The following is a 25,310-nucleotide window of genomic DNA, read 5'->3' on the forward strand; positions in this document are numbered from 1 at the left end:
GCATGAGCGGAGAACATGCATTTCTTAATTTGTAAGTGTAAGACAGCACCTTTTGTTTGTTGTGTTTGTGCATGTGTAAATGTGTGCGTGTGTGTGTGTAGGCAGATAGAAACAGGGCTACCTGACACGAGTCTTTGCCACCATCCTTGAATCCAGCGCAGATCATATCTGGCAGGATGTCCACTGTCTCTGAGTAGTATGATTGGACCTTATACATACTGTTACAGGAATTCTGTTCAATGATAGGTACCTTGACTTGCTGGAGAGTTCCTACCCCTGACAAGGATACTGTTTCAAGGCAAAAGAGAGGGAAAGGTTTGTTACATACCAATTCAGTGACTCCATTGCTTTAAACTGAAATGTTTGTCATAATATGATATTATGATGATGTATGATTTTGTGACTCTGATAATCATCATAATGTACAGTTATATATACCAGTATACGGTACAACACAAAACATTTATTTTTATATTACAGTATGACCACTTTGTACTCATCTAAACAAAGGAATATGTGTGCATGTTGTGTCAATACAGTGATTTGAATTAGTTTCATTGCATAGCAATGACAAAAGTACTACAAAAATGGATATCTGTTAAGCTTGTTTCAGTGAAACCATTAAATGTTCTCACTCTACAGCCCCCCTAAGACGAGACTTCTTTCCCAGCCTCATTTAAAATCCCTATCATAAACCACCTGGTGGTCCCACCACTCAAGACCACCCGGTCCCAACACAAGCTCTTCTCCTGTCTGGCCCCCCAGTGGTGGAATCAACTCCCCACCTCCATCAGAGACACTGACTGTCTCTCCACCTTCAAGAAAAGGCTCAAGACGCACTTGTTCCAGGAGTACAACGGTACTTAGGAATGGTTCGCTTGACCCGATGTTAGTTTCCTCAAGGATCACAATGACTCTTGCTCAGAGACTTGTTGCTCTTGTGGTTAGTGGTAACTGTTTTAATTTTTTTGTACTCGCTGTGATATATTGTTTTTATTATTGTTGCTTGTTTTTTCCACAGGTACACTTGCACGTATAGCGGTTCATGTTGTTTAATTGTAACTTGTTTAACTACATGCTCTTATGGTTCTTCCCTTTGGCACTTACTTTGGTTGTTCACAATGTGTGCTTCATGTTTTGGCTACTCGCAATGTTTTGTGGCTATCTTGTTGTTATGATCAGTGACCTATGCACTTTGTAAAGCTCTCTCTTGGAAGTCGCTTTGGATAAAAGCGTCTGCTAAATGAATAAATGTAAATGTAATAAAGCACACTCATTTTACATAAATTCAAATTTTTGTATGTCAGCCCTTGTTTTTTCTCATTAAGAGCAACTCCACAATAAAAGAACGCATACGCCCTATAATCTGCTGTTCTCTCATTTTACTCTCGAAATCTACTTTCAACACCCAACAGTTCCTTCAAGACCTACCGTGGCTCTGTGTGTTTTAATTTTCCTTATTGTTTAATTACATTTAATTGCTTTTTATTGCTCCACAACACTTATAATATCCCTTTTATCAATTAATCCAAATTTGACGTTTGTCGTAGGGCTGTCCCCGACTAAGATTTTCTTTGGTCGAACAAGACTTGAATAAACACTTCTGAAAATCGACTAATCGAAATTTGAAAAGTTTTTTTTTCTCCTATAAATGTCACAATGTTTTTCATCAAACCATTTTGTGTGATGTGTTACCTCACTGTTTTAGGAGATAATATGAAAGAAATACATACGTAAGAAGGGAGATTGACAAGACAAACATAAAGGTACATTCAGATACAGATTCAGCCGCTATAAAATAAGCTACTACTAATAATAAGCCTCTTGTCACCAGTCCTGTTGTTACCGAATGCCGATATAATACAAAATGCCTGATTGGTTATTATTTATTATCTCTTACAATGTACTACAAATTAAAAATATTGTTTGTTTAACATGCAAATCATCCGAGCGCGCTGATCACTGCCTGAAAAAGTGCAGCATGCGAATTTACGTAGAAGCAGAGTGGGGAACGGTACAACAGAGAAAGATTTTGTTGTCTTGGCCGGAGAAGATAATGTCATTCGATTTGGATCTTTCTTATAATAGGCATATTCATTTTTCAACCCAGCGCGTTAGCATGAGCAAAGTAGGCCAATTTACGGTTTTCAGGTGGTAGGCTAGATCATATTCGCGTCGAACTATGACAAATAAACCGTTGTTGGCAGAGTTTGCATTCAACGTTTTTCGAGTCACCCGGTACTTTGTAAATGTACTTTAATGTAAAGACCATTTTGCCAAATAACACCGACAAAGTAGGCTATGTCAGAGTTTGTAATTCGGCAGTCAATTGTGCTCGTGCCGTGTGCAAAAAACAAAGTGCAGATTAACGAAAGGGAAAACAGTAACAACTTTTATTTTAAATCATATATTTTTAGAGTTGTTTTATTTGTCTTAAATAATATAATCTACAATTTCTGTAGAACATTTCTTTAATTCAGCAATGGTGACACAAGCGGGAATCGGATCTCACACTGCCATACGGCAGCTCGACTAAAAAAATCTAAATCGACCAAGGTCAGGGTATATTGTGGCCAATCGTTTTTCCATCCCATTTCGCAATTGGCAAGGCATATTGAGCCGTGCGCTACCAATTGACACTTGGTAATTCGCAAGACACACCTACAAGTGTTTTCGTTCCCCAATTCCCATCTACAACTCGGCAAAAGGGAGACCTATGATACGTGAGGGGGGTGAAAGGAGGTAGCCTGGCTCTGCCCTCCAACTTACTTTCGCTCAATTTTGATTTTGCTTCTGTACTAGGTCTGGGCATGAGGTTCGTAAGTCAAATGTCTCCGGTTAATTTTCTACCTGTCCAATCAGCGAACAGAGGGAGTGGCTGAGAACGATGACGATGATGTTGTGCGCTAGTTCGTGTTGTAGTTCCGTAATGGCGGCGGAGAAAGATGCGAGCGAAGCCGTTGTGGCAACGCTGCCGAATATCCAGAAGTTAAAGCCGGAGCAAGAACAATCGTTGATCCCCACGGGGTTCGTTTGATTTTCCAGCTAGCTCCGTTAGTCGTGAAGGAGTTGGCTAAGGCGAACGCTAGCGATTGGTTATGGCAGATCCAGAGTGGCTCTGGGCAGATCCAATAGTTTAAAACTTCAACAGAGTACCCGCCTTCAAGGAAGTTAACGCTTGTCAATGGAGCGAGCCCAGACTCTGTACAAATGAAATGTACGAGAGTCTGGTTAGGACCAGGCTAGAAAGGAGGGACCACCATTAAACATATTTCAAAGTAAGAGCTGATTGCCTATAGGTGTCAGATATATTTTTAATTTCAGTTTCAGTTTCCAGATCGTAAAAAAAAAAAACGATCACCTTTGTTGCTGGAGGTGAGGAGGTTGTTACTCTTGAGTGTACACCTGGGCCTGGTGTGTCTTAACGTATGAATAAAATACAAAACACAAACATACAGGAGGTCGAGTCTGCGCAGTAGTGATCGGGTGTTGGAGCCGCTGTATCGAGGTCCCACCCATACACTCGCCCGACCCAATCGCAAGTGTAGCAGTGGAGTGTTGTTCCCCTAGATTACACACTGGATTGTACACAAGGACCAGGTCAAGTAGGTCAAATTGGGAGGGGGAAGTTGATCATTTGATGTCAAGGTCAAAAATGTAGTGTCTTTTTTTAAAGTGCATTACAGATCCAATTGTTGGTGTACAGACATTTTTACACATTTATGTTTACGTCTTTGTAAAAATGTATGTTTGTCAAAAAGCTATGCGTGTTTTGGTTTGACCCATCGCGGGTTATCTGTGTTCTCGCAGTTAGATTGTTCTTTTTCGACCTGACCTCCAGCTAGCGAGGTGGCCGAGAGGTGGCCGAGGTACACGCAAGAGATAACTGTACTGTCTCTTCGTGTACAGGGAAAATAACCCATCTCCAGCAGATTCACAAGTGTGGCAGTGTCTTCAATCAAAAAGTACACAACGCACAGTGAAGCACGCTACACAAGCACACAATAACCAATTATTAGTGTGTTTGCTGCAAGCAAAAACACTATTGTTATTATGCATACTTATTAGTGTGTTTGCTGCAAGCAAAAACACTATTGTTATTCTGCATACTTATTATTATTATTGGGTGTGCTTTGCCTTCGGCAAGGGCACAACCTTTGTTCTCTCACATATATATTATTATTATTATTATTTATTTTTGCCCCCCTAAAACTCAGTCAATATTTGGCCTACATAGACAACATAGGTGTCAAAAGTTTCGTCTTGGTAGCGATTGAGTTGCTTCTATTGGAATTTACGTTCCGTTGCATGGTTTAGGCTCAAGTTAAGTTTTTGTGGCGAAAAGTGAAGCTAATGGTGGCTAATTTGCTAGCCACAGTCACTGACGTTACTAACGTCACTACGTCACTAACGTCACGAAAACACGCGTGACTACCTTTGGCAGAACATTCATTTCGCATCTGTTAACTTGGGGGATAGCTAGGCTAACTATAGCTTTACTGCAAGGCAGCTGCAGAAACGCCACAAGCAAAGAGGCCAGGGTGATAACTATTTACTCATTTTACTTTGTGATATGACACACAATTGTCATGTGTAATGTACAGTATAAGCTGATATTATTAAGGAAGTACATCTACTTTCGGAAACAGTAGTCTACTATTTCACTGAAGTATTAGCATTATGACATTAGCCTGTGTTGCCCGGGCAACACATACTACAGTGGTCTATGATGTAGCGTTATCTGTTTTCAATCGTTAAAATAAACATTCCTCACATATACATTTTCGTTGTAGGATTTATTCTGACATTAGTAAACGATTTGTTGGTGAAATTACCATTACCTGTGGTTTCAAACCAGTGTAGCTCACTGCAACGCTGTAGCTTACGTGAGACACACTACAAAAACATCTACACTACACAGCTGTTTAGGAAGTCAAACTGCGACAGAACATGTTCGGCACTCCCCTTACTTAAATCAAAAGTCTATCTAACTACTAACCTGAACTTCATTGCCACAGCCTAAACGTTGTCAATCTGTTCATGAAAATAATTAATTTCAGCTTAAACCGTACAACGGAACGTTAAATCCAATTCAACCAACGCAATCGCTACCAAGACGAACACAGTAGTAGTCTAGTACTGTGCCGTAGTAGTACAATTTACCGGGGCAGCTTCTCCACACAGGGCTATATCGCATTTTGCGTTGTTACTGACAATGATCGCTACCAGTGAGCTTTTTATGAATGAGCGATTTTCCACTAAATAAATGTCAAGCTTATTTACGTTTTGGGGGGCATATTTTCAGTTAGCAGATGGTACTGTTTGAATCGCGATTCCATCTTCTACTGCCGGGCAACGTCGTAGAATAATCTTCAAAGGGGGTTCTTTATTAATGAATGAATGCAATGAGTAGGCTAAATGCCAGAAAATATCATGAGAAGGGAAAAACTTAAAATGACGTTTAAGTCATAGAGATTAGGTCAATTTTTACACCGGTCTGCAACAATTTATTCGTTTTGTTTCAACGATGAGGCTGCCTCTTGCAGGGGAAATGAGAAGACATCTATTTCATTCTACACTTCACTCGTATTTTCAGTTGTAAATGAGCAGCAAAAAAAAAATGCTTTTAAATCTATTTCATCTTTATAAATAATAAGTATGCATTTTTATATAAAATATACAGAAATATCAGTTGTAAAAATGTCATTCAAAAACGGACCCCTGTGCAATCGACGCAAGCAAGCACACCCTACAATTTCCCCAGAAATTGTACCCTCTCTAGTTATTTTGATGTCATCTTTAAATTAAGTGTCTGAACAGGACTGGTTGTGCAGGCACACATGATTAGTTTCTCCTTCATCTTGAACCTAAAACCTAGACTCTAGGTAAAAAATGTTGACAATGACCAACAGTTGCTACGTTACAAGAAACAAGGAACCAATCCGATTGGCCAACGCTCTTCACTGTTCCACTGTTCAAACTTTTTTCTGTTTCTACTTTCAATAGGGGTTATGCGCAACATTCTTCCGGGTTCTACAAAACAGATGTAACTACTTCCGGCCGTCCGCTACTGAGGTAAACACAGCGTAGTAATGGCCACCTTCAGTGTTTACAGGAGCTACCCTTAATTACAATTTCCGATGTACACCGTATTGCCAAACGGACGTCCAGAGCCCCGAGTACTCTGTTAGACAAGGTATTTAAGTTTTACGCCTCCTCATTTATTCATAATTATAAAGGTACGTAATATATGTAGCTTTTGCTAATGGCATCGGATATAGCGATAGTGTTAGCCTATAGACTTGTATGCTATCAGTAGTTTAGTCTTTTATTTTTGCTTGCAGACGATTAAAACAGTCAAACGAAGACTGCATTTTAGCGATGGGGTTATAGTACCAACAGTATAATTACTACGATGTCCTGTGTGTTTATGCTGGTCAACCGTTATGTAATCCATCTGACTGTAGGTCTAATATGTCGACTGTAGGTCTAATGTAGACTGCTGTTCTGGCAGGTGTTTCAGATTTCTAAAATATTGTTAGAATAATGATAAAAGTACTGAATGGATGAATGCTGTATCTTCTTGTCCACCAGTTTCAAACAAAGACAGGTTGACCGGTACTATCAGTGTCAGAGCAGCTTGTCACAGGTCCATGCAGAAGAATAAAAAAACACACAGCTTGAGAGTAGGCTAATGTTTAGGGATGGGTTTGGGTATTCTGTTCAATTTTGCAGTCTGTTCCAGTTCAATGACTACATTACAACTGCTTTCATTTGACCATGAGCATGTTCTCGACTATGTAAACATTCTTCTGAGACACTTGATAAATGGCTATAGTCTACCTGTTAGTGGAGAAGTAAGGTAATTGGGGCAAAGTTGATTGACAGTAAATCTTTCTATTGCAACATATTTGGTATGGTATACCTCACCTCGTATTGTAATAGACTTGTAGGAGACCCCTTGTCAACAAACTTACCCCAGCAACTTTACTAGGCCAATTCTTAATTCAGCGGTATCTGAATAGTAGCAAAATTCACTTCAAAAACACTTCAGAGGATACATCAGTATCAATGTTTGTCTAATTGTCTCTTTGTGTATTTTACACAGATAGTGCTACGTGATTCAGAACCTGTCGTCATGACCTCCAGTCAGTGTTCGTGCAAAGCTGGCACAGCAGTGTGTAATGACACTGCTGCACTGCTCTTTCAGACAGCTCATTACTCAGAGCTCAATATCCAGGTTGTCCCCCCTGTTCATGCCTGCACAGAAACTGAACAACAATAGCACCAGCCCAGAACTACAGTAAGGGTTGAGGCAAATGTACTGTATATGTATGTAAGAGTTAGGCTATGTATGCAGCAATAAAAATTGTAAATTGCTAAAAGAAAGTATTGTGATCTAAGGTCAGAAGCATTTTGAGGTGCAGCGTAATATAGTGGAGACTCAGTTTATTTTCCGAGCGGTAAATGGGACTGCACCCGACTACATCAAGTCTCTCCTCCAGCCTTACACCCCCACCCGCCAACTACGGTCTTCTTCTGACAACCGTCTGGTGGTCCCACCGCTCAAGAGTGCCCGGTCCCAACACAAGCTCTTCTCCTGTCTGGCCCCCCAATGGTGGAATCAATTCCCCACCTCCATCAGAGACACTGACTGTCTCCCCACGTTCAAGAAAAGGCTCAAGACACACTTGTTCCGGTGCTTAGGAATGATTGGCTGGACCTGATGTTAGTTTCCTCCAGGATCACAATGACTCTTATTGAGAGACTTGTTGCTCTTGTTGGTTAGTTGTAACTGACTTAAAGTTATTGTACTCGCTGTGAATTATATTATTGTTGCTTGCACTTCTGAAGTTCATGTTGTTTAATTGTAACTTGTCTAAACATGCTCTTATGGTTCTTCCCTTTGGGACTTATTTGGCTTTTACAATGTATGCTTCATGTTTTGGCTATCCGCAATGTTTGTATCTCGTTGTTATGATCAGTGACCTATGCACTTTTGTAAAGCTCTCTCTTGGAAGTCGCTTTGGATAAAAATGTCTGCTAAATGCATAAATGTAACTATCCCTCCAACGTCAACAGCTGCAAAGTTCCATAGTCTTCGGGTCTTTTACCAAATGATGGAGTGGAAAGGGGGAAGTGAACGTATGGACCAAAAGACTGGGGGTGGCATGTTTTGGATGGGAGATTTATGCCAATAATGACCATCAGGTCATTGGCAGAAGGATGATTGGATGAAGATTGGGCTGATGTATTTGTCATATGAATGGTGTTTCTGCCTATTCAAATTAGAGCATATTCAACTAGAGAGGGTACAATTTCTGGGGAAATTGTAGGGTGTGTTTGCTTGCGTCGGTTGCACAGGGGTCCGTTTTTGAATGACATTTTTACAACTGATATTTCTGTATATTTTATATAAAAATGCATACTTATTATTTATAAAGATTACATAGATTTAAAAGCATTTTTTTTGCTGCTCATTTACAACTGAAAATACGAGTGAAGTGTAGAATGAAATAGATGTCTTCTCATTTCCCCTGCAAGAGGCAGCCTCATCGTTGAATCAAAACGAATAAATTTGGCAGACCGGTGTAAAAATTGACCTAATCTCTATGACTTAAACGTCATTTTAAGTTTTTCCCTTCTCATGATATTTTCAGGCATTTAGCCTACTCATTGCATTCATTCATTAATAAAGAACCCCCTTTGAAGATTATTCTACGACGTTGCCCGGCAGTAGAAGATGGAATCGCGATTCAAACAGTACCATCTGCTAACTGAAAATATGCCCCCCAAAACGTAAATAAGCTTGACATTTATTTAGTGGAAAATCGCTCATTCATAAAAAGCTCACTGGTAGCGATCATTGTCAGTAACAACGCAAAATGCGATATAGCCCTGTGTGGAGAAGCTGCCCCGGTAAATTGTACTACTACGGTACAGTACTACACTACTGCTGTGTTCGTCTTGGTAGCGATTGCGTTGGTTGAATTGGATTTAACGTTCCGTTGTACGGTTTAAAATGAAATTAATTATTTTCATGAACAGATTGACAACGTTTAGGCTGTGGCAATGAAGTTCAGGTTAGTAGTTAAAAAGACTTTTGATTTAAGTAAGGAGAGTGCCGAACATGTTCAGTCGCCGTTTGACTTCCTAAACAGCTGTGTAGTGTATGTTTTTGTAGTGTGTCTCGCGTAAGCTACAGCGTTGCAGTGAGCTACACTGGTTTGAAACCACAGGTAATGGTAATTTCACCAACAAATCGTTTACTAATGTCAGAATAAATCCTACAACGAAAATGTATATGTGAGGAATGTTTATTTTAACGATTGAAAACAGATAACGCTACATCATAGACCACTGTAGTATGTGTTGCCCGGGCAACACAGGCTAATGTCATGATGCTAATACTTCAGTGAAATAGTAGACTACTGTTTCCGAAAGTAGATGTACTTCCTTAATAATATCAGCTTATACTGTACATTACACATGACAATTGTGTGTCATATCACAAAGTAAAATGAGTAAATAGTTATCACCCTGGCCTCTTTGCTTGTGGCGTTTCTGCAGCTGCCTTGCAGTAAAGCTATAGTTAGCCTAGCTATCCCCCAAGTTAACAGATGCGAAACGAATGTTCTGCCAAAGGTAGTCACGCGTGTTTTCGTGACGTTAGTGACGTAGTGACGTTAGTAACGTCAGTGACTGTGGCTAGCAAATTAGCCACCGTTAGCTTCACTTTTCGCCACAAAAACTTAACTTGAGCCTAAACCATGCAACGGAACGTAAATTCCAATAGAAGCAACTCAATCGCTACCAAGACGAAACTTTTGACACCTACTTTGTCTATGTAGGCCAAATATTGACTGAGTTTTAGGGGGGCAAAAAGAAAGAAAAATAAATAAATAATAACTAGAAACGGCTGTTCCTGCGAAACAGCAGTGAGAATGCTGAAAACCTGAATGGGGATAGTTGACCATGCTAAAAAAGCTGAAAATAGTGAAAATTTAGTAGAAAGTTATAAGCTGAAGCTTCAAAGCAACCGAAAGGTATTTTTGAAAGGGGCTGGAGCAGCATTCCAACAATGATTTGAAAGGGTTTACCATTACTTTTAAAGGGAGAATAATTTGCACAAAAACCTGCAGTTTCCAAAACGTGTTCCTTCTGCTTTCCTGGTGCGTGTTTGTTTGGTTGCCACGGCGATGGAGCAGTTGTGATCGCTAACGAGCTGGGCAGAGAGAATAACTAATGTAGCTAGAATCCACACCTCAAACAAGTTAACCTAGACGCAAAACTATACGTCCAATCCAAAATATAAGGATATTTTCCGAGACCCAAGACTCTGCCGAAACCAGAGATGTCCTTTATATGTCTGTGCGGTCAGAAATACGACTCTACCGGCAGTTTCAAAATCTTGTTTCTTTCGCTTTCTCTGACGAATTTTACCCACCTCTCCATTGAAGTTAGTGAGAGAATTTGAAAGGCTGCTCTCGCTTCAAGGCTCATAGCCAGTGGCGGTTCTACATTGAATTACACCCAGGGCGAGATGCCCTTCGCTCAAAAGGTTGTTGTGGTAAGACCGATTATGTTCTATACAGCTAAAACAGCCTGGGGTCAAATTGACACCAAACATAATAGGAGGGTTACATAAACATGCCCTTACAAGCTAAATGTCTGTTATTACATGCTATATTAATATAACTTTTAGGGAGGAACACTTTTAGTTATGACGTTAAACTATACTTTGTCACGAAATATAGTTGTAGCAAATAGCAAATGTTCGTCTTTGAAACTACCTACAGATTTGAAAATTTTGTTGGCTAATTACAGGGCCTAACCTAAATAATGAAAATAAATAATAACTGAACTTGTAACAGTTTTGTTGCAAAGCACACTATTATGGTGAAATGTTATCTCGTGTTTGTTGAGTTAAAACCGAAATATTGTTGTTGCATAGCAAGCATCATAGCAAAAAGGCTAACAAACGTAAGAATTAGCCTATACCCATTTTTTTTTATTCGCCATTTCACACAATTAAAAAAAACAAAAATGTGCAGGAACTTTAGGCCTATATTTATAATATTATGAATTGTCCGTTCCATTTGGGAGACCCAGTCAGATGAGCTGTCTGTCCCTCTCCCCTTTTTTCACACAGCTTCTGTGCACGGCACCTTCTCAGCAAGCAGGGGTGCCTGCAGCTGCCTGAAGGGGGCGCCAATTTGCCAATTCCCCACACAGTGAAATGATAGAAAAGAGAAAACCGCTTCGCGGCGCACAGATTTTTATTTATTTATTTTATGCTTGTGCGCCCCCCACGTGGCATGAAAAAATGCCGCCCCGGGCGGCTGCCCGGTCCGCCCGTGCCTAAAACCGCCCCTGCTCATAGCTGAAAATCTGTAAATGTGAGCTCTTTAGTAGTTACATTGGCTGAAAGAGGACACATTTTCCTACATTTTAAGGTATAACTTGTGTCTGTAAGTTAAACTATATGAACGTTAGAGGAATTTGTTTGACAATTTAGTTGAATATCATAAAAAGAGCAGCCAGCAGAGTGTGCCACTCTGCTTGCTGCTCATTCATAAAAATAAAGGAGCAAACATTTTAATGTATTTCAAACTGTCATAATTCAAAATTGGCTGAATATTTGAAAAAGCTGAATCATTTGGGAATAGCTGAATGTCTTGTGAACATTTTAAAGGTTGAATGGTGTCTCTAGCTGAAAGTATGCTGAAGTAGTTACGTTTGAAAGAGGAGGAAGCTTTTTAATGATTTGAAAGGATTTACCATTACTTTTAATGGGAGAATAATTTGCACAAAAACCTTAATGTCTTAAAAAGTATAAAAGTGAGAAATACCAAAAGTCATAGCCATCATCTCCTGAAGGAGCTGAACGTTTTGATACAAAAGTTGTAGGAATCGGTTAAAGTATGCAGAACGAGTTAAAGGCCAAAAAACGGCGGAAGAACTAAGAAGTTGATATAATAATAATAATAAAGAGAAACAGGAAAACAATAGTGAGAATGCTTAACAGCATTCTCACAATAATAATAATAAAGAGAAACAGGAAAACAATAGTGAGAATGCTTAACAGCATTCTCACAATAACTAGAAACGGCTGTTCCTGCGAAACAGCAGTGAGAATGCTGAAAACCTGAATGGGGATAGCTGACCATGCTAAAAAAGCTGAAAATAGTGAAAATTTAGTAGAAAGTTATAAGCTGAAGCTTCAAAGCAACCGAAAGGTATTTTTGAAAGGGGCTGGAGCAGCATTCCAACAATGATTTGAAAGGATTTACCATTACTTTTAAAGGGAGAATAATTTGCACAAAAACCTTAATATTTTAAAAAGTATAAAAGTGAGAAATGAGAAAATACCCGCAAGCTGAAATGAATTTCAAAAATGTGTGAGTCACACAAAAGAGGCAGTGTGGAAGCTGAACTGCATCATCTGCATCATCTTAACAAAGCTAAGAGCTAAAATAGCCTACAATGCGGGAGAAGCTGAAAGCTGAACTGTTAAACAGAAGAAGTAGGCTAGCTAGTCGGAACAAGAATATTATCGTTTTAACAGCTGAAATTATAGTTGGGATAGTAATAGCAGTAGCAGATGTAGCCTACCATTGAGTGCGTTTACTCGGCTTTCTTTGTTGGATTCAATGTGTTGATGGAATGAAACATACAGCAGTAGAGCCGATACAGGAAGACACGGCGACACTTTTTTGCAGAAGGATGATGGTGCAAGTTTTGTCCGTGGAGCATACAACGATTAATAAAAAGAATCATGTAGACGCGTTTATTGAGTAATCGCATAACTAATTACACATGTAAACGGAGTAATTGTATTATTGGCATAAACCGACAATTGCTAGTAATCGTGTTTCTCATGGTCAAGTAAACGTACCAATCACCTGTGTGAGAGACTGAGTGGTGCGTGTCTGTTACAGTGATGGTGCAGCTATGATTGCTAACGCGCTGAGGGCAGAGAATAAGAGAAATGTAGCTAGAATCCACACCTCAAACAAGATAACCTAGACGCAAAACTGTACATCCAATCCAAAATATAAGGATATTTTCCGAGACCCAAGACTCTGCCGAAACCAGAGATATTCTTTATATGTCTGTGCAGTCAGAAATAGACTCTACCTGCAGTTTCAAAAACGTGTTCCTTTTGCTTTCCTGGTGCTTGTTTGTTTGGTTGCCACGGTGATGGCGCAGCTGTGATAGCTAACGAGCTAGGCAGAGAGAAAAACGAACATTTACCTAGCATCCACACCTCAAACAAGTTGACCTAGACGCAAAACTATACGTCCAATCCAAAATATAAGGATATTTTCCGAGACCCAAGACTCTGCCGAAACCAGTGATGTCCTTTATATGTCTGTGCGGTCAGAAATACGACTCTATCGACAGTTTCAAAATCTTGTTCCTTCTTGCTTTCTCTGACTGATTTTACTCACCTCTCCATTGAAGTTAGTGAGAGAATTTGAAAGGCTGCTCTCGCTTCAAGGCTCATAGCTGAAAATCTGTAAATGTGAGCTCTTTAGTAGTTACATTGGCTGAAAGAGGACAATTTTTCCTACATTTTAAGGTATAACTTGTTTCTGTAAGTTAAACTATATGAACGTTTGAGGAATTTGTTTGACAAATTAGTTGAATATCAGAAAAAGAGCAGCAAGCAGAGTGTGCCACTCTGCTTGCTGCTCATTCATTAAAATCAAGAAGGAGCAAACATTTTAATGTATTTCAAACTGTCATAATTCAAAATTGGCTGAACATTTGAAAAAGCTGAATCATTTGGGAATAGCTGAATGTCTTGTGAACATTTTAAAGGTTGAATGGTGTCTCTAGCTGAAAGTAAGCTGAAGTAGTTACGTTTGAAAGAGGAGGAAGCTTTTTAATGATTTGAAAGGATTTACCATTACTTTTAATGGGAGAATAATTTGCACAAAAACCTTAATGTCTTAAAAAGTATAAAAGTGAGAAATACCAAAAGTCATATCCATCATCTCCTGAAGGAGCTGAACGTTTTGATACAAAAGTTGTAGGAATCGGTTAAAGTATGCAGAACGAGTTAAAGGCCAAAAAACGGCGGAAGAACTAAGAAGTTGAAAAACAATAGTGAGAATGCTGAACAGCATTCTCACAACTAGAAACGGCTGTTCCTGCGAAACAGCAGTGAGAATGCTGAAAACCTGAATGGGGATAGCTGACCATGCTAAAAAAGCTGAAAATAGTGAAAATTTTGTAGAAAGTTATAAGCTGAAGCTTCAAAGCAACCGAAAGGTATTTTTGAAAGGGGCTGGAGCAGCATTCCAACAATGATTTGAAAGGATTTACCATTACTTTTAAAGGGAGAATAATTTGCACAAAAACCTTTATATTTTAAAAAGTATAAAAGTGAGAAATGAGAAAATACCCGCAAGCTGAAATGAATTTCAAAAATGTGTGAGTGACACAAAAGAGGCAGTGTGGAAGCTGAACTGCATCATCTTAACAAGGCTAAGAGCTAAAATAGCCTACAATGTGGGAGAAGCTGAAAGCTGAACTGCTAAACAGAAGAAAAAGTAGGCTAGCTAGTTGTAACAAGAATATTATCGTTTTAACAGATTAAATTATAGTTGGGATAGTATTAGCAGTAGCAGATGTAGCCTATGCGTTTACTCGGCTTTCTTAGTTGGATTCAATGTGTTGATGGAATGAAACATACAGCAGTAGGGCCGATACAGGAAGACATGGCGACACTTTGTTGCAGAAGGATGATGGTGCAAGTTTTGTCCGTGGAGCATACAACGATTAATAAAAAAGAATCATGTAGACGCGTTTATTGAGTAATCGCATAACTAATTACACATGTAAACGGAGTAATCGTATTATTGGCATAAACCGACAATTGCTAGTAATCGTGTTTCTCATGGTCAAGTAAACGTACCAATCACCTGTGTGAGAGACTGAGTGGTGCGTGTCTGTTACAGTGATGGTGCAGCTATGATTGCTAACGCGCTGAGGGCAGAGAATAAGAGAAATGTAGCTAGAATCCACACCTCAAACAAGATAACCTAGACGCAAAACTGTACATCCAATCCAAAATATAAGGATATTTTCCGAGACCCAAGACTCTGCCGAAACCAGAGATATTCTTTATATGTCTGTGCAGTCAGAAATACGACTCTACCTGCAGTTTCAAAAACGTGTTCCTTTTGCTTTCCTGGTGCTTGTTTGTTTGGTTGCCACGGTGATGGCGCAGCTGTGATAGCTAACGAGCTAGGCAGAGAGAAAAACGAACATTTACCTAGCATCCACACCTCAAACAAGTTGACCTAGACGCAAAACTATACGTCCAATCCAAAATATAAGGATATTTTCCGAGACCCAAGACTCTGCCGAAACCAGTGATGTCCTTTATATGTCTGTGCGGTCAGAAATACGACTCTATCGGCAGTTTCAAAATCTTGTTCCTTCTTGCTTTCTCTGACTGATTTTACTCACCTCTCCATTGAAGTTAGTGAGAGAATTTGAAAGGCTGCTCTCGCTTCAAGGCTCATAGCTGAAAATCTGTAAATGTGAGCTCTTTAGTAGTTACATTGGCTGAAAGAGGACAATTTTTCCTACATTTTAAGGTATAACTTGTTTCTGTAAGTTAAACTATATGAACGTTAGAGGAATTTGTTTGACAAATTAGTTGAATATCAGAAAAAGAGCAGCAAGCTGCTCATTCATAAAAATCAAGAAGGAGCAAACATTTTAATGTATTTCAAACTGTCATAATTCAAAATTGGCTGAACATTTGAAAAAGCTGAATCATTTGGGAATAGCTGAATGTCTTGTGAACATTTTAAAGGTTGAATGGTGTCTCTAGCTGAAAGTAAGCTGAAGTAGTTACGTTTGAAAGAGGAGGAAGCTTTTTAATGATTTGAAAGGATTTACCATTACTTTTAATGGGAGAATAATTTGCACAAAAACCTTAATGTCTTAAAAAGTATAAAAGTGAGAAATACCAAAAGTCATAGCCATCATCTCCTGAAGGAGCTGAACGTTTTGATACAAAAGTTGTAGGAATCGGTTAAAGTATGCAGAACGAGTTAAAGGCCAAAAAACGGCGGAAGAACTAAGAAGTTGATATAATAATAACTAGAAACGGCTGTTCCTGCGAAACAGCAGTGAGAATGCTGAAAACCTGAATGGGGATAGCTGACCATGCTAAAAAAGCTGAAAATAGTGAAAATGTAGTAGAAAGTTATAAGCTGAAGCTTCAAAGCAACCGAAAGGTATTTTTGAAAGGGACTGGAGCAGCATTCCAACAATGATTTGAAAGGATTTACCATTACTTTTAAAGGGAGAATAATTTGCACAAAAACCTTAATATTTTAAAAAGTATAAAAGTGAGAAATGAGAAAATACCCGCAAGCTGAAATGAATTTCAAAAATGTGTGAGTCACACAAAAGAGGCAGTGTGGAAGCTGAACTGCATCATCTTAACAAAGCTAAGAGCGAAAATAGCCTACAATGTGGGAGAAGCTGAAAGCTGAACTGTTAAACAGAAGAAGAAGTAGGCTAGCTAGTCGTAACAAGAATATTATCGTTTTAACAGATTAAATTATAGTTGGGATAGTAATAGCAGTAGCAGATGTAGCCTACCATTGAGTGCGTTTACTCGGCTTTCTTAGTAGGATTCAATGTGTTGATGGAATGAAACATACAGCAGTAGGGCCGATACAGGAAGACACGGCGACACTTTGTTGCAGAAGGATGATGGTGCAAGTTTTGTCCGTGGAGCATACAACGATTAATAAAAAAGAATCATGTAGACGCGTTTATTGAGTAATCGCATAACTAATTACACATGTAAACGGAGTAATCGTATTATTGGTATAAACCGACAATTGCTAGTAATCGTGTTTCTCATGGTCAAGTAAATGTACCAATCACCTGTGTGAGAGACTGAGTGGTGCGTGTCTGTCGTTACGGTGATGGTGCAGCTATGATTGCTAACGCGGTGAGGGCACAGAATAAGAGAAATGTAGCTAGAATCCACACCTCAAACAAGATAACCTAGACGCAAAACTGTACGTCCAATCCAAAATCTAATGATATTTTCCGAGACCCAAGACTCTGCCGAAACCAGAGATATTCTTTATATGTATGTGTAGTCAGAAATACGACTCTACCTGCAGTTTCAAAAACGTGTTCCTTCTGCTTTCCTGATGCGTGTTTGTTTGGTTGCCACGGCGATGGAGCAGCTATGATTGCTAACGCGCTGAGGGCAGAGAATAAGAGAAATGTAGCTAGAATCCACACCTCAAACAAGATAACCTAGACGCAAAACTGTACGTCCAATCCAAAATATACGGATATTTTCCGAGACCCAAGACTCTGCCGAAACCAGAGATATTCTTTATATGTCTGTGCAGTCAGAAATAGACTCTACCTGCAGTTTCAAAAACGTGTTCCTTTTGCTTTCCTGGTGCTTGTTTGTTTGGTTGCCACGGTGATGGCGCAGCTGTGATAGCTAACGAGCTAGGCAGAGAGAAAAACGAACATTTACCTAGCATCCACACCTCAAACAAGTTGACCTAGACGCAAAACTATACGTCCAATCCAAAATATAAGGATATTTTCCGAGACCCAAGACTCTGCCGAAACCAGAGATGTCCTTTATATGTCTGTGCGGTCAGAAATACGACTCTATCGGCAGTTTCAAAATCTTGTTCCTTCTTGCTTTCTCTGACTGATTTTACTCACCTCTCCATTGAAGTTAGTGAGAGAATTTGAAAGGCTGCTCTCGCTTCAAGGCTCATAGCTGAAAATCTGTAAATGTGAGCTCTTTAGTAGTTACATTGGCTGAAAGAGGACAATTTTTCCTACATTTTAAGGTATAACTTGTTTCTGTAAGTTAAACTATATGAACGTTAGAGGAATTTGTTTGACAAATTAGTTGAATATCAGAAAAAGAGCAGCCAGCAGAGTGTGCAACTCTGCTTGCTGCTCATTCATAAAAATCAAGAAGGAGCAAACATTTTAATGTATTTCAAACTGTCATAATTCAAAATTGGCTGAACATTTGAAAAAGCTGAATCATTTGGGAATAGCTGAATGTCTTGTGAACATTTTAAAGGTTGAATGGTGTCTCTAGCTGAAAGTATGCTGAAGTAGTTACGTTTGAAAGAGGAGGAAGCTTTTTAATGATTTGAAAGGATTTACCATTACTTTCAATGGGAGAATAATTTGCACAAAAACCTTAATGTCTTAAAAAGTATAAAAGTGAGAAATACCAAAAGTCATAGCCATCATCTCCTGAAGGAGCTGAACGTTTTGATACAAAAGTTGTAGGAATCGGTTAAAGTATGCAGAACGAGTTAAAGGCCAAAAAACGGCGGAAGAACTGAGAAGTTGAAAAGCAATAGTGAGAATGCTTAACAGCATTCTCACAATAACTAGAAACGGCTGTTCCTGCGAAACAGCAGTGAGAATGCTGAAAACCTGAATGGGGATAGCTGACCATGCTAAAAAAGCTGAAAATAGTGAAAATTTAGTAGAAAGTTATAAGCTGAAGCTTCAAAGCAACCGAAAGGTATTTTTGAAAGGGACTGGAGCAGCATTCCAACAATGATTTGAAAGGATTTACCATTACTTTTAAAGGGAGAATAATTTGCACAAAAACCTTAATATTTTAAAAAGTATAAAAGTGAGAAATGAGAAAATACCCGCAAGCTGAAATGAATTTCAAAAATGTGTGAGTCACACAAAAGAGGCAGTGTGGAAGCTGAACTGCATCATCTTAACAAAGCTAAGAGCTAAAATAGCCTACAATGTGGGAGAAGCTGAAAGCTGAACTGTTAAAGAGAAGAAGTAGGCTAGCTAGTCGTAACAAGAATATTATCGTTTTAACAGATTAAATTATAGTTGGGATAGTATTAGCAGTAGCACATGTAGCCTATGCGTTTACTCGGCTTTCTTAGTTTGATTCAATGTGGTGATGGAATGAAACATACAGCAGTAGGGCCGATACAGGAAGACACGGCGACACTTTGTTGCAGAAGGATGATGGTGCAAGTTTTGTCCGTGGAGCATACAACGATTAATAAAAAAGAATCATGTAGACATGTTTATTGAGTAATCGCATAACTAATTACACATGTAAACGGAGTAATCGTATTATTGGCATAAACCGACAATTGCTAGTAATTGTGTTTCTCATGGTCAAGTAAACGTACCAATCACCTGTGTGAGAGACTGAGTGGTGCGTGTCTGTCGTTACGGTGATGGTGCAGCTATGATTGCTAACGCGCTGAGGGCAGAGAATAAGAGAAATGTAGCTAGAATCCACACCTCAAACAAGTTGACCTAGACGCAAAACTATACGTCCAATCCAAAATATAAGGATATTTTCCGACACCCAAGACTCTGCCGAAACCAGAGATGTCCTTTATATGTCTGTGCGGTCAGAAATACGACTCTATCGGCAGTTTCAAAATCTTGTTCCTTCTTGCTTTCTCTGACTGATTTTACTCACCTCTCCATTGAAGTTAGTGAGAGAATTTGAAAGGCTGCTCTCGCTTCAAGGCTCATAGCTGAAAATCTGTAAATGTGAGCTCTTTAGTAGTTACATTGGCTGAAAGAGGACAATTTTTCCTACATTTTAAGGTATAACTTGTTTCTGTAAGTTAAACTATATGAACGTTAGAGGAATTTGTTTGACAAATTAGTTGAATATCAGAAAAAGAGCAGCAAGCTGCTCATTCATAAAAATCAAGAAGGAGCAAACATTTTAATGTATTTCAAACTGTCATAATTCAAAATTGGCTGAACATTTGAAAAAGCTGAATCATTTGGGAATAGCTGAATGTCTTGTGAACATTTTAAAGGTTGAATGGTGTCTCTAGCTGAAAGTATGCTGAAGTAGTTACGTTTGAAAGAGGAGGAAGCTTTTTAATGATTTGAAAGGATTTACCATTACTTTTAATGGGAGAATAATTTGCACAAAAACCTTAATGTCTTAAAAAGTATAAAAGTGAGAAATACCAAAAGTCATAGCCATCATCTCCTGAAGGAGCTGAACGTTTTGATACAAAAGTTGTAGGAATCGGTTAAAGTATGCAGAACGAGTTAAAGGCCAAAAAACGGCGGAAGAACTAAGAAGTTGATATAATAATAATAATAAAGAGAAACAGGAAAACAATAGTGAGAATGCTTAACAGCATTCTCACAATAATAATAATAAAGAGAAACAGGAAAACAATAGTGAGAATGCTTAACAGCATTCTCACAATAACTAGAAACGGCTGTTCCTGCGAAACAGCAGTGAGAATGCTGAAAACCTGAATGGGGATAGCTGACCATGCTAAAAAAGCTGAAAATAGTGAAAATTTAGTAGAAAGTTATAAGCTGAAGCTTCAAAGCAACCGAAAGGTATTTTTGAAAGGGGCTGGAGCAGCATTCCAACAATGATTTGAAAGGATTTACCATTACTTTTAAAGGGAGAATAATTTGCACAAAAACCTTAATATTTTAAAAAGTATAAAAGTGAGAAATGAGAAAATACCCGCAAGCTGAAATGAATTTCAAAAATGTGTGAGTCACACAAAAGAGGCAGTGTGGAAGCTGAACTGCATCATCTGCATCATCTTAACAAAGCTAAGAGCTAAAATAGCCTACAATGCGGGAGAAGCTGAAAGCTGAACTGTTAAACAGAAGAAGTAGGCTAGCTAGTCGGAACAAGAATATTATCGTTTTAACAGCTGAAATTATAGTTGGGATAGTAATAGCAGTAGCAGATGTAGCCTACCATTGAGTGCGTTTACTCGGCTTTCTTTGTTGGATTCAATGTGTTGATGGAATGAAACATACAGCAGTAGAGCCGATACAGGAAGACACGGCGACACTTTTTTGCAGAAGGATGATGGTGCAAGTTTTGTCCGTGGAGCATACAACGATTAATAAAAAGAATCATGTAGACGCGTTTATTGAGTAATCGCATAACTAATTACACATGTAAACGGAGTAATTGTATTATTGGCATAAACCGACAATTGCTAGTAATCGTGTTTCTCATGGTCAAGTAAACGTACCAATCACCTGTGTGAGAGACTGAGTGGTGCGTGTCTGTCGTTACGGTGATGGTGCAGCTATGATTGCTAACGCGCTGAGGGCAGAGAATAAGAGAAATGTAGCTAGAATCCACACCTCAAACAAGTTAACCTAGGCGCAAAACTGTACGTCCAATCCAAAATATAAGGATATTTTCCGAGACCCAAGACTCTGCCGAAACCAGAGATATTCTTTATATGTCTGTGCAGTCAGAAATAGACTCTACCTGCAGTTTCAAAAACGTGTTCCTTTTGCTTTCCTGGTGCTTGTTTGTTTGGTTGCCACGGTGATGGCGCAGCTGTGATAGCTAACGAGCTAGGCAGAGAGAAAAACGAACATTTACCTAGCATCCACACCTCAAACAAGTTGACCTAGACGCAAAACTATACGTCCAATCCAAAATATAAGGATATTTTCCGAGACCCAAGACTCTGCCGAAACCAGAGATGTCCTTTATATGTCTGTGCGGTCAGAAATACGACTCTATCGGCAGTTTCAAAATCTTGTTCCTTCTTGCTTTCTCTGACTGATTTTACTCACCTCTCCATTGAAGTTAGTGAGAGAATTTGAAAGGCTGCTCTCGCTTCAAGGCTCATAGCTGAAAATCTGTAAATGTGAGCTCTTTAGTAGTTACATTGGCTGAAAGAGGACAATTTTTCCTACATTTTAAGGTATAACTTGTTTCTGTAAGTTAAACTATATGAACGTTAGAGGAATTTGTTTGACAAATTAGTTGAATATCAGAAAAAGAGCAGCCAGCAGAGTGTGCAACTCTGCTTGCTGCTCATTCATAAAAATCAAGAAGGAGCAAACATTTTAATGTATTTCAAACTGTCATAATTCAAAATTGGCTGAACATTTGAAAAAGCTGAATCATTTGGGAATAGCTGAATGTCTTGTGAACATTTTAAAGGTTGAATGGTGTCTCTAGCTGAAAGTATGCTGAAGTAGTTACGTTTGAAAGAGGAGGAAGCTTTTTAATGATTTGAAAGGATTTACCATTACTTTCAATGGGAGAATAATTTGCACAAAAACCTTAATGTCTTAAAAAGTATAAAAGTGAGAAATACCAAAAGTCATATCCATCATCTCCTGAAGGAGCTGAACGTTTTGATACAAAAGTTGTAGGAATCGGTTAAAGTATGCAGAACGAGTTAAAGGCCAAAAAACGGCGGAAGAACTAAGAAGTTGAAAAACAATAGTGAGAATGCTGAACAGCATTCTCACAACTAGAAACGGCTGTTCCTGCGAAACAGCAGTGAGAATGCTGAAAACCTGAATGGGGATAGCTGACCATGCTAAAAAAGCTGAAAATAGTGAAAATTTTGTAGAAAGTTATAAGCTGAAGCTTCAAAGCAACCGAAAGGTATTTTTGAAAGGGGCTGGAGCAGCATTCCAACAATGATTTGAAAGGATTTACCATTACTTTTAAAGGGAGAATAATTTGCACAAAAACCTTTATATTTTAAAAAGTATAAAAGTGAGAAATGAGAAAATACCCGCAAGCTGAAATGAATTTCAAAAATGTGTGAGTGACACAAAAGAGGCAGTGTGGAAGCTGAACTGCATCATCTTAACAAGGCTAAGAGCTAAAATAGCCTACAATGTGGGAGAAGCTGAAAGCTGAACTGCTAAACAGAAGAAAAAGTAGGCTAGCTAGTCGTAACAAGAATATTATCGTTTTAACAGATTAAATTATAGTTGGGATAGTATTAGCAGTAGCAGATGTAGCCTATGCGTTTACTCGGCTTTCTTAGTTGGATTCAATGTGTTGATGGAATGAAACATACAGCAGTAGGGCCGATACAGGAAGACATGGCGACACTTTGTTGCAGAAGGATGATGGTGCAAGTTTTGTCCGTGGAGCATACAACGATTAATAAAAAAGAATCATGTAGACGCGTTTATTGAGTAATCGCATAACTAATTACACATGTAAACGGAGTAATCGTATTATTGGCATAAACCGACAATTGCTAGTAATCGTGTTTCTCATGGTCAAGTAAACGTACCAATCACCTGTGTGAGAGACTGAGTGGTGCGTGTCTGTTACAGTGATGGTGCAGCTATGATTGCTAACGCGCTGAGGGCAGAGAATAAGAGAAATGTAGCTAGAATCCACACCTCAAACAAGATAACCTAGACGCAAAACTGTACATCCAATCCAAAATATAAGGATATTTTCCGAGACCCAAGACTCTGCCGAAACCAGAGATATTCTTTATATGTCTGTGCAGTCAGAAATACGACTCTACCTGCAGTTTCAAAAACGTGTTCCTTTTGCTTTCCTGGTGCTTGTTTGTTTGGTTGCCACGGTGATGGCGCAGCTGTGATAGCTAACGAGCTAGGCAGAGAGAAAAACGAACATTTACCTAGCATCCACACCTCAAACAAGTTGACCTAGACGCAAAACTATACGTCCAATCCAAAATATAAGGATATTTTCCGAGACCCAAGACTCTGCCGAAACCAGTGATGTCCTTTATATGTCTGTGCGGTCAGAAATACGACTCTATCGGCAGTTTCAAAATCTTGTTCCTTCTTGCTTTCTCTGACTGATTTTACTCACCTCTCCATTGAAGTTAGTGAGAGAATTTGAAAGGCTGCTCTCGCTTCAAGGCTCATAGCTGAAAATCTGTAAATGTGAGCTCTTTAGTAGTTACATTGGCTGAAAGAGGACAATTTTTCCTACATTTTAAGGTATAACTTGTTTCTGTAAGTTAAACTATATGAACGTTAGAGGAATTTGTTTGACAAATTAGTTGAATATCAGAAAAAGAGCAGCAAGCTGCTCATTCATAAAAATCAAGAAGGAGCAAACATTTTAATGTATTTCAAACTGTCATAATTCAAAATTGGCTGAACATTTGAAAAAGCTGAATCATTTGGGAATAGCTGAATGTCTTGTGAACATTTTAAAGGTTGAATGGTGTCTCTAGCTGAAAGTAAGCTGAAGTAGTTACGTTTGAAAGAGGAGGAAGCTTTTTAATGATTTGAAAGGATTTACCATTACTTTTAATGGGAGAATAATTTGCACAAAAACCTTAATGTCTTAAAAAGTATAAAAGTGAGAAATACCAAAAGTCATAGCCATCATCTCCTGAAGGAGCTGAACGTTTTGATACAAAAGTTGTAGGAATCGGTTAAAGTATGCAGAACGAGTTAAAGGTCAAAAAACGGCGGAAGAACTAAGAAGTTGATATAATAACTAGAAACGGCTGTTCCTGCGAAACAGCAGTGAGAATGCTGAAAACCTGAATGGGGATAGCTGACCATGCTAAAAAAGCTGAAAATAGTGAAAATGTAGTAGAAAGTTATAAGCTGAAGCTTCAAAGCAACCGAAAGGTATTTTTGAAAGGGACTGGAGCAGCATTCCAACAATGATTTGAAAGGATTTACCATTACTTTTAAAGGGAGAATAATTTGCACAAAAACCTTAATATTTTAAAAAGTATAAAAGTGAGAAATGAGAAAATACCCGCAAGCTGAAATGAATTTCAAAAATGTGTGAGTCACACAAAAGAGGCAGTGTGGAAGCTGAACTGCATCATCTTAACAAAGCTAAGAGCGAAAATAGCCTACAATGTGGGAGAAGCTGAAAGCTGAACTGTTAAACAGAAGAAGAAGTAGGCTAGCTAGTCGTAACAAGAATATTATCGTTTTAACAGATTAAATTATAGTTGGGATAGTATTAGCAGTAGCAGATGTAGCCTATGCGTTTACTCGGCTTTCTTAGTTGGATTCAATGTGTTGATGGAATGAAACATACAGCAGTAGGGCCGATACAGGAAGACACGACGACACTTTTTTGCAGAAGGATGATGGTGCAAGTTTTGTCCGTGGAGCATACAACGATTAATAAAAAAGAATCATGTAGACGCGTTTATTGAGTAATCGCATAACTAATTACACATGTAAACGGAGTAATCGTATTATTGGTATAAACCGACAATTGCTAGTAATCGTGTTTCTCATGGTCAAGTAAATGTACCAATCACCTGTGTGAGAGACTGAGTGGTGCGTGTCTGTCGTTACGGTGATGGTGCAGCTATGATTGCTAACGCGGTGAGGGCACAGAATAAGAGAAATGTAGCTAGAATCCACACCTCAAACAAGATAACCTAGACGCAAAACTGTACGTCCAATCCAAAATCTAATGATATTTTCCGAGACCCAAGACTCTGCCGAAACCAGAGATATTCTTTATATGTATGTGTAGTCAGAAATAC

General features: G+C 38.7%; 1 protein-coding gene across 1 annotated transcript in view; it reads right to left on the reverse strand.

Annotated features, from left to right (window-relative positions):
• Positions 1-25,310, reverse strand: part of si:dkey-16l2.17 (serine protease 33) — a 33,732-nt gene that overhangs the window by 2,435 nt on the left and 5,987 nt on the right. Inside the window, exon 6 of the mRNA XM_062479841.1 lies at positions 122-288. Coding sequence (XP_062335825.1) covers positions 122-288 — 167 coding nt within the window. The remainder of the gene's footprint in view (positions 1-121; positions 289-25,310) is intronic.

Source organism: Osmerus eperlanus, chromosome 2 (genome assembly GCF_963692335.1).
Source record: "Osmerus eperlanus chromosome 2, fOsmEpe2.1, whole genome shotgun sequence".
Classification (NCBI taxonomy): domain Eukaryota; kingdom Metazoa; phylum Chordata; class Actinopteri; order Osmeriformes; family Osmeridae; genus Osmerus; species Osmerus eperlanus.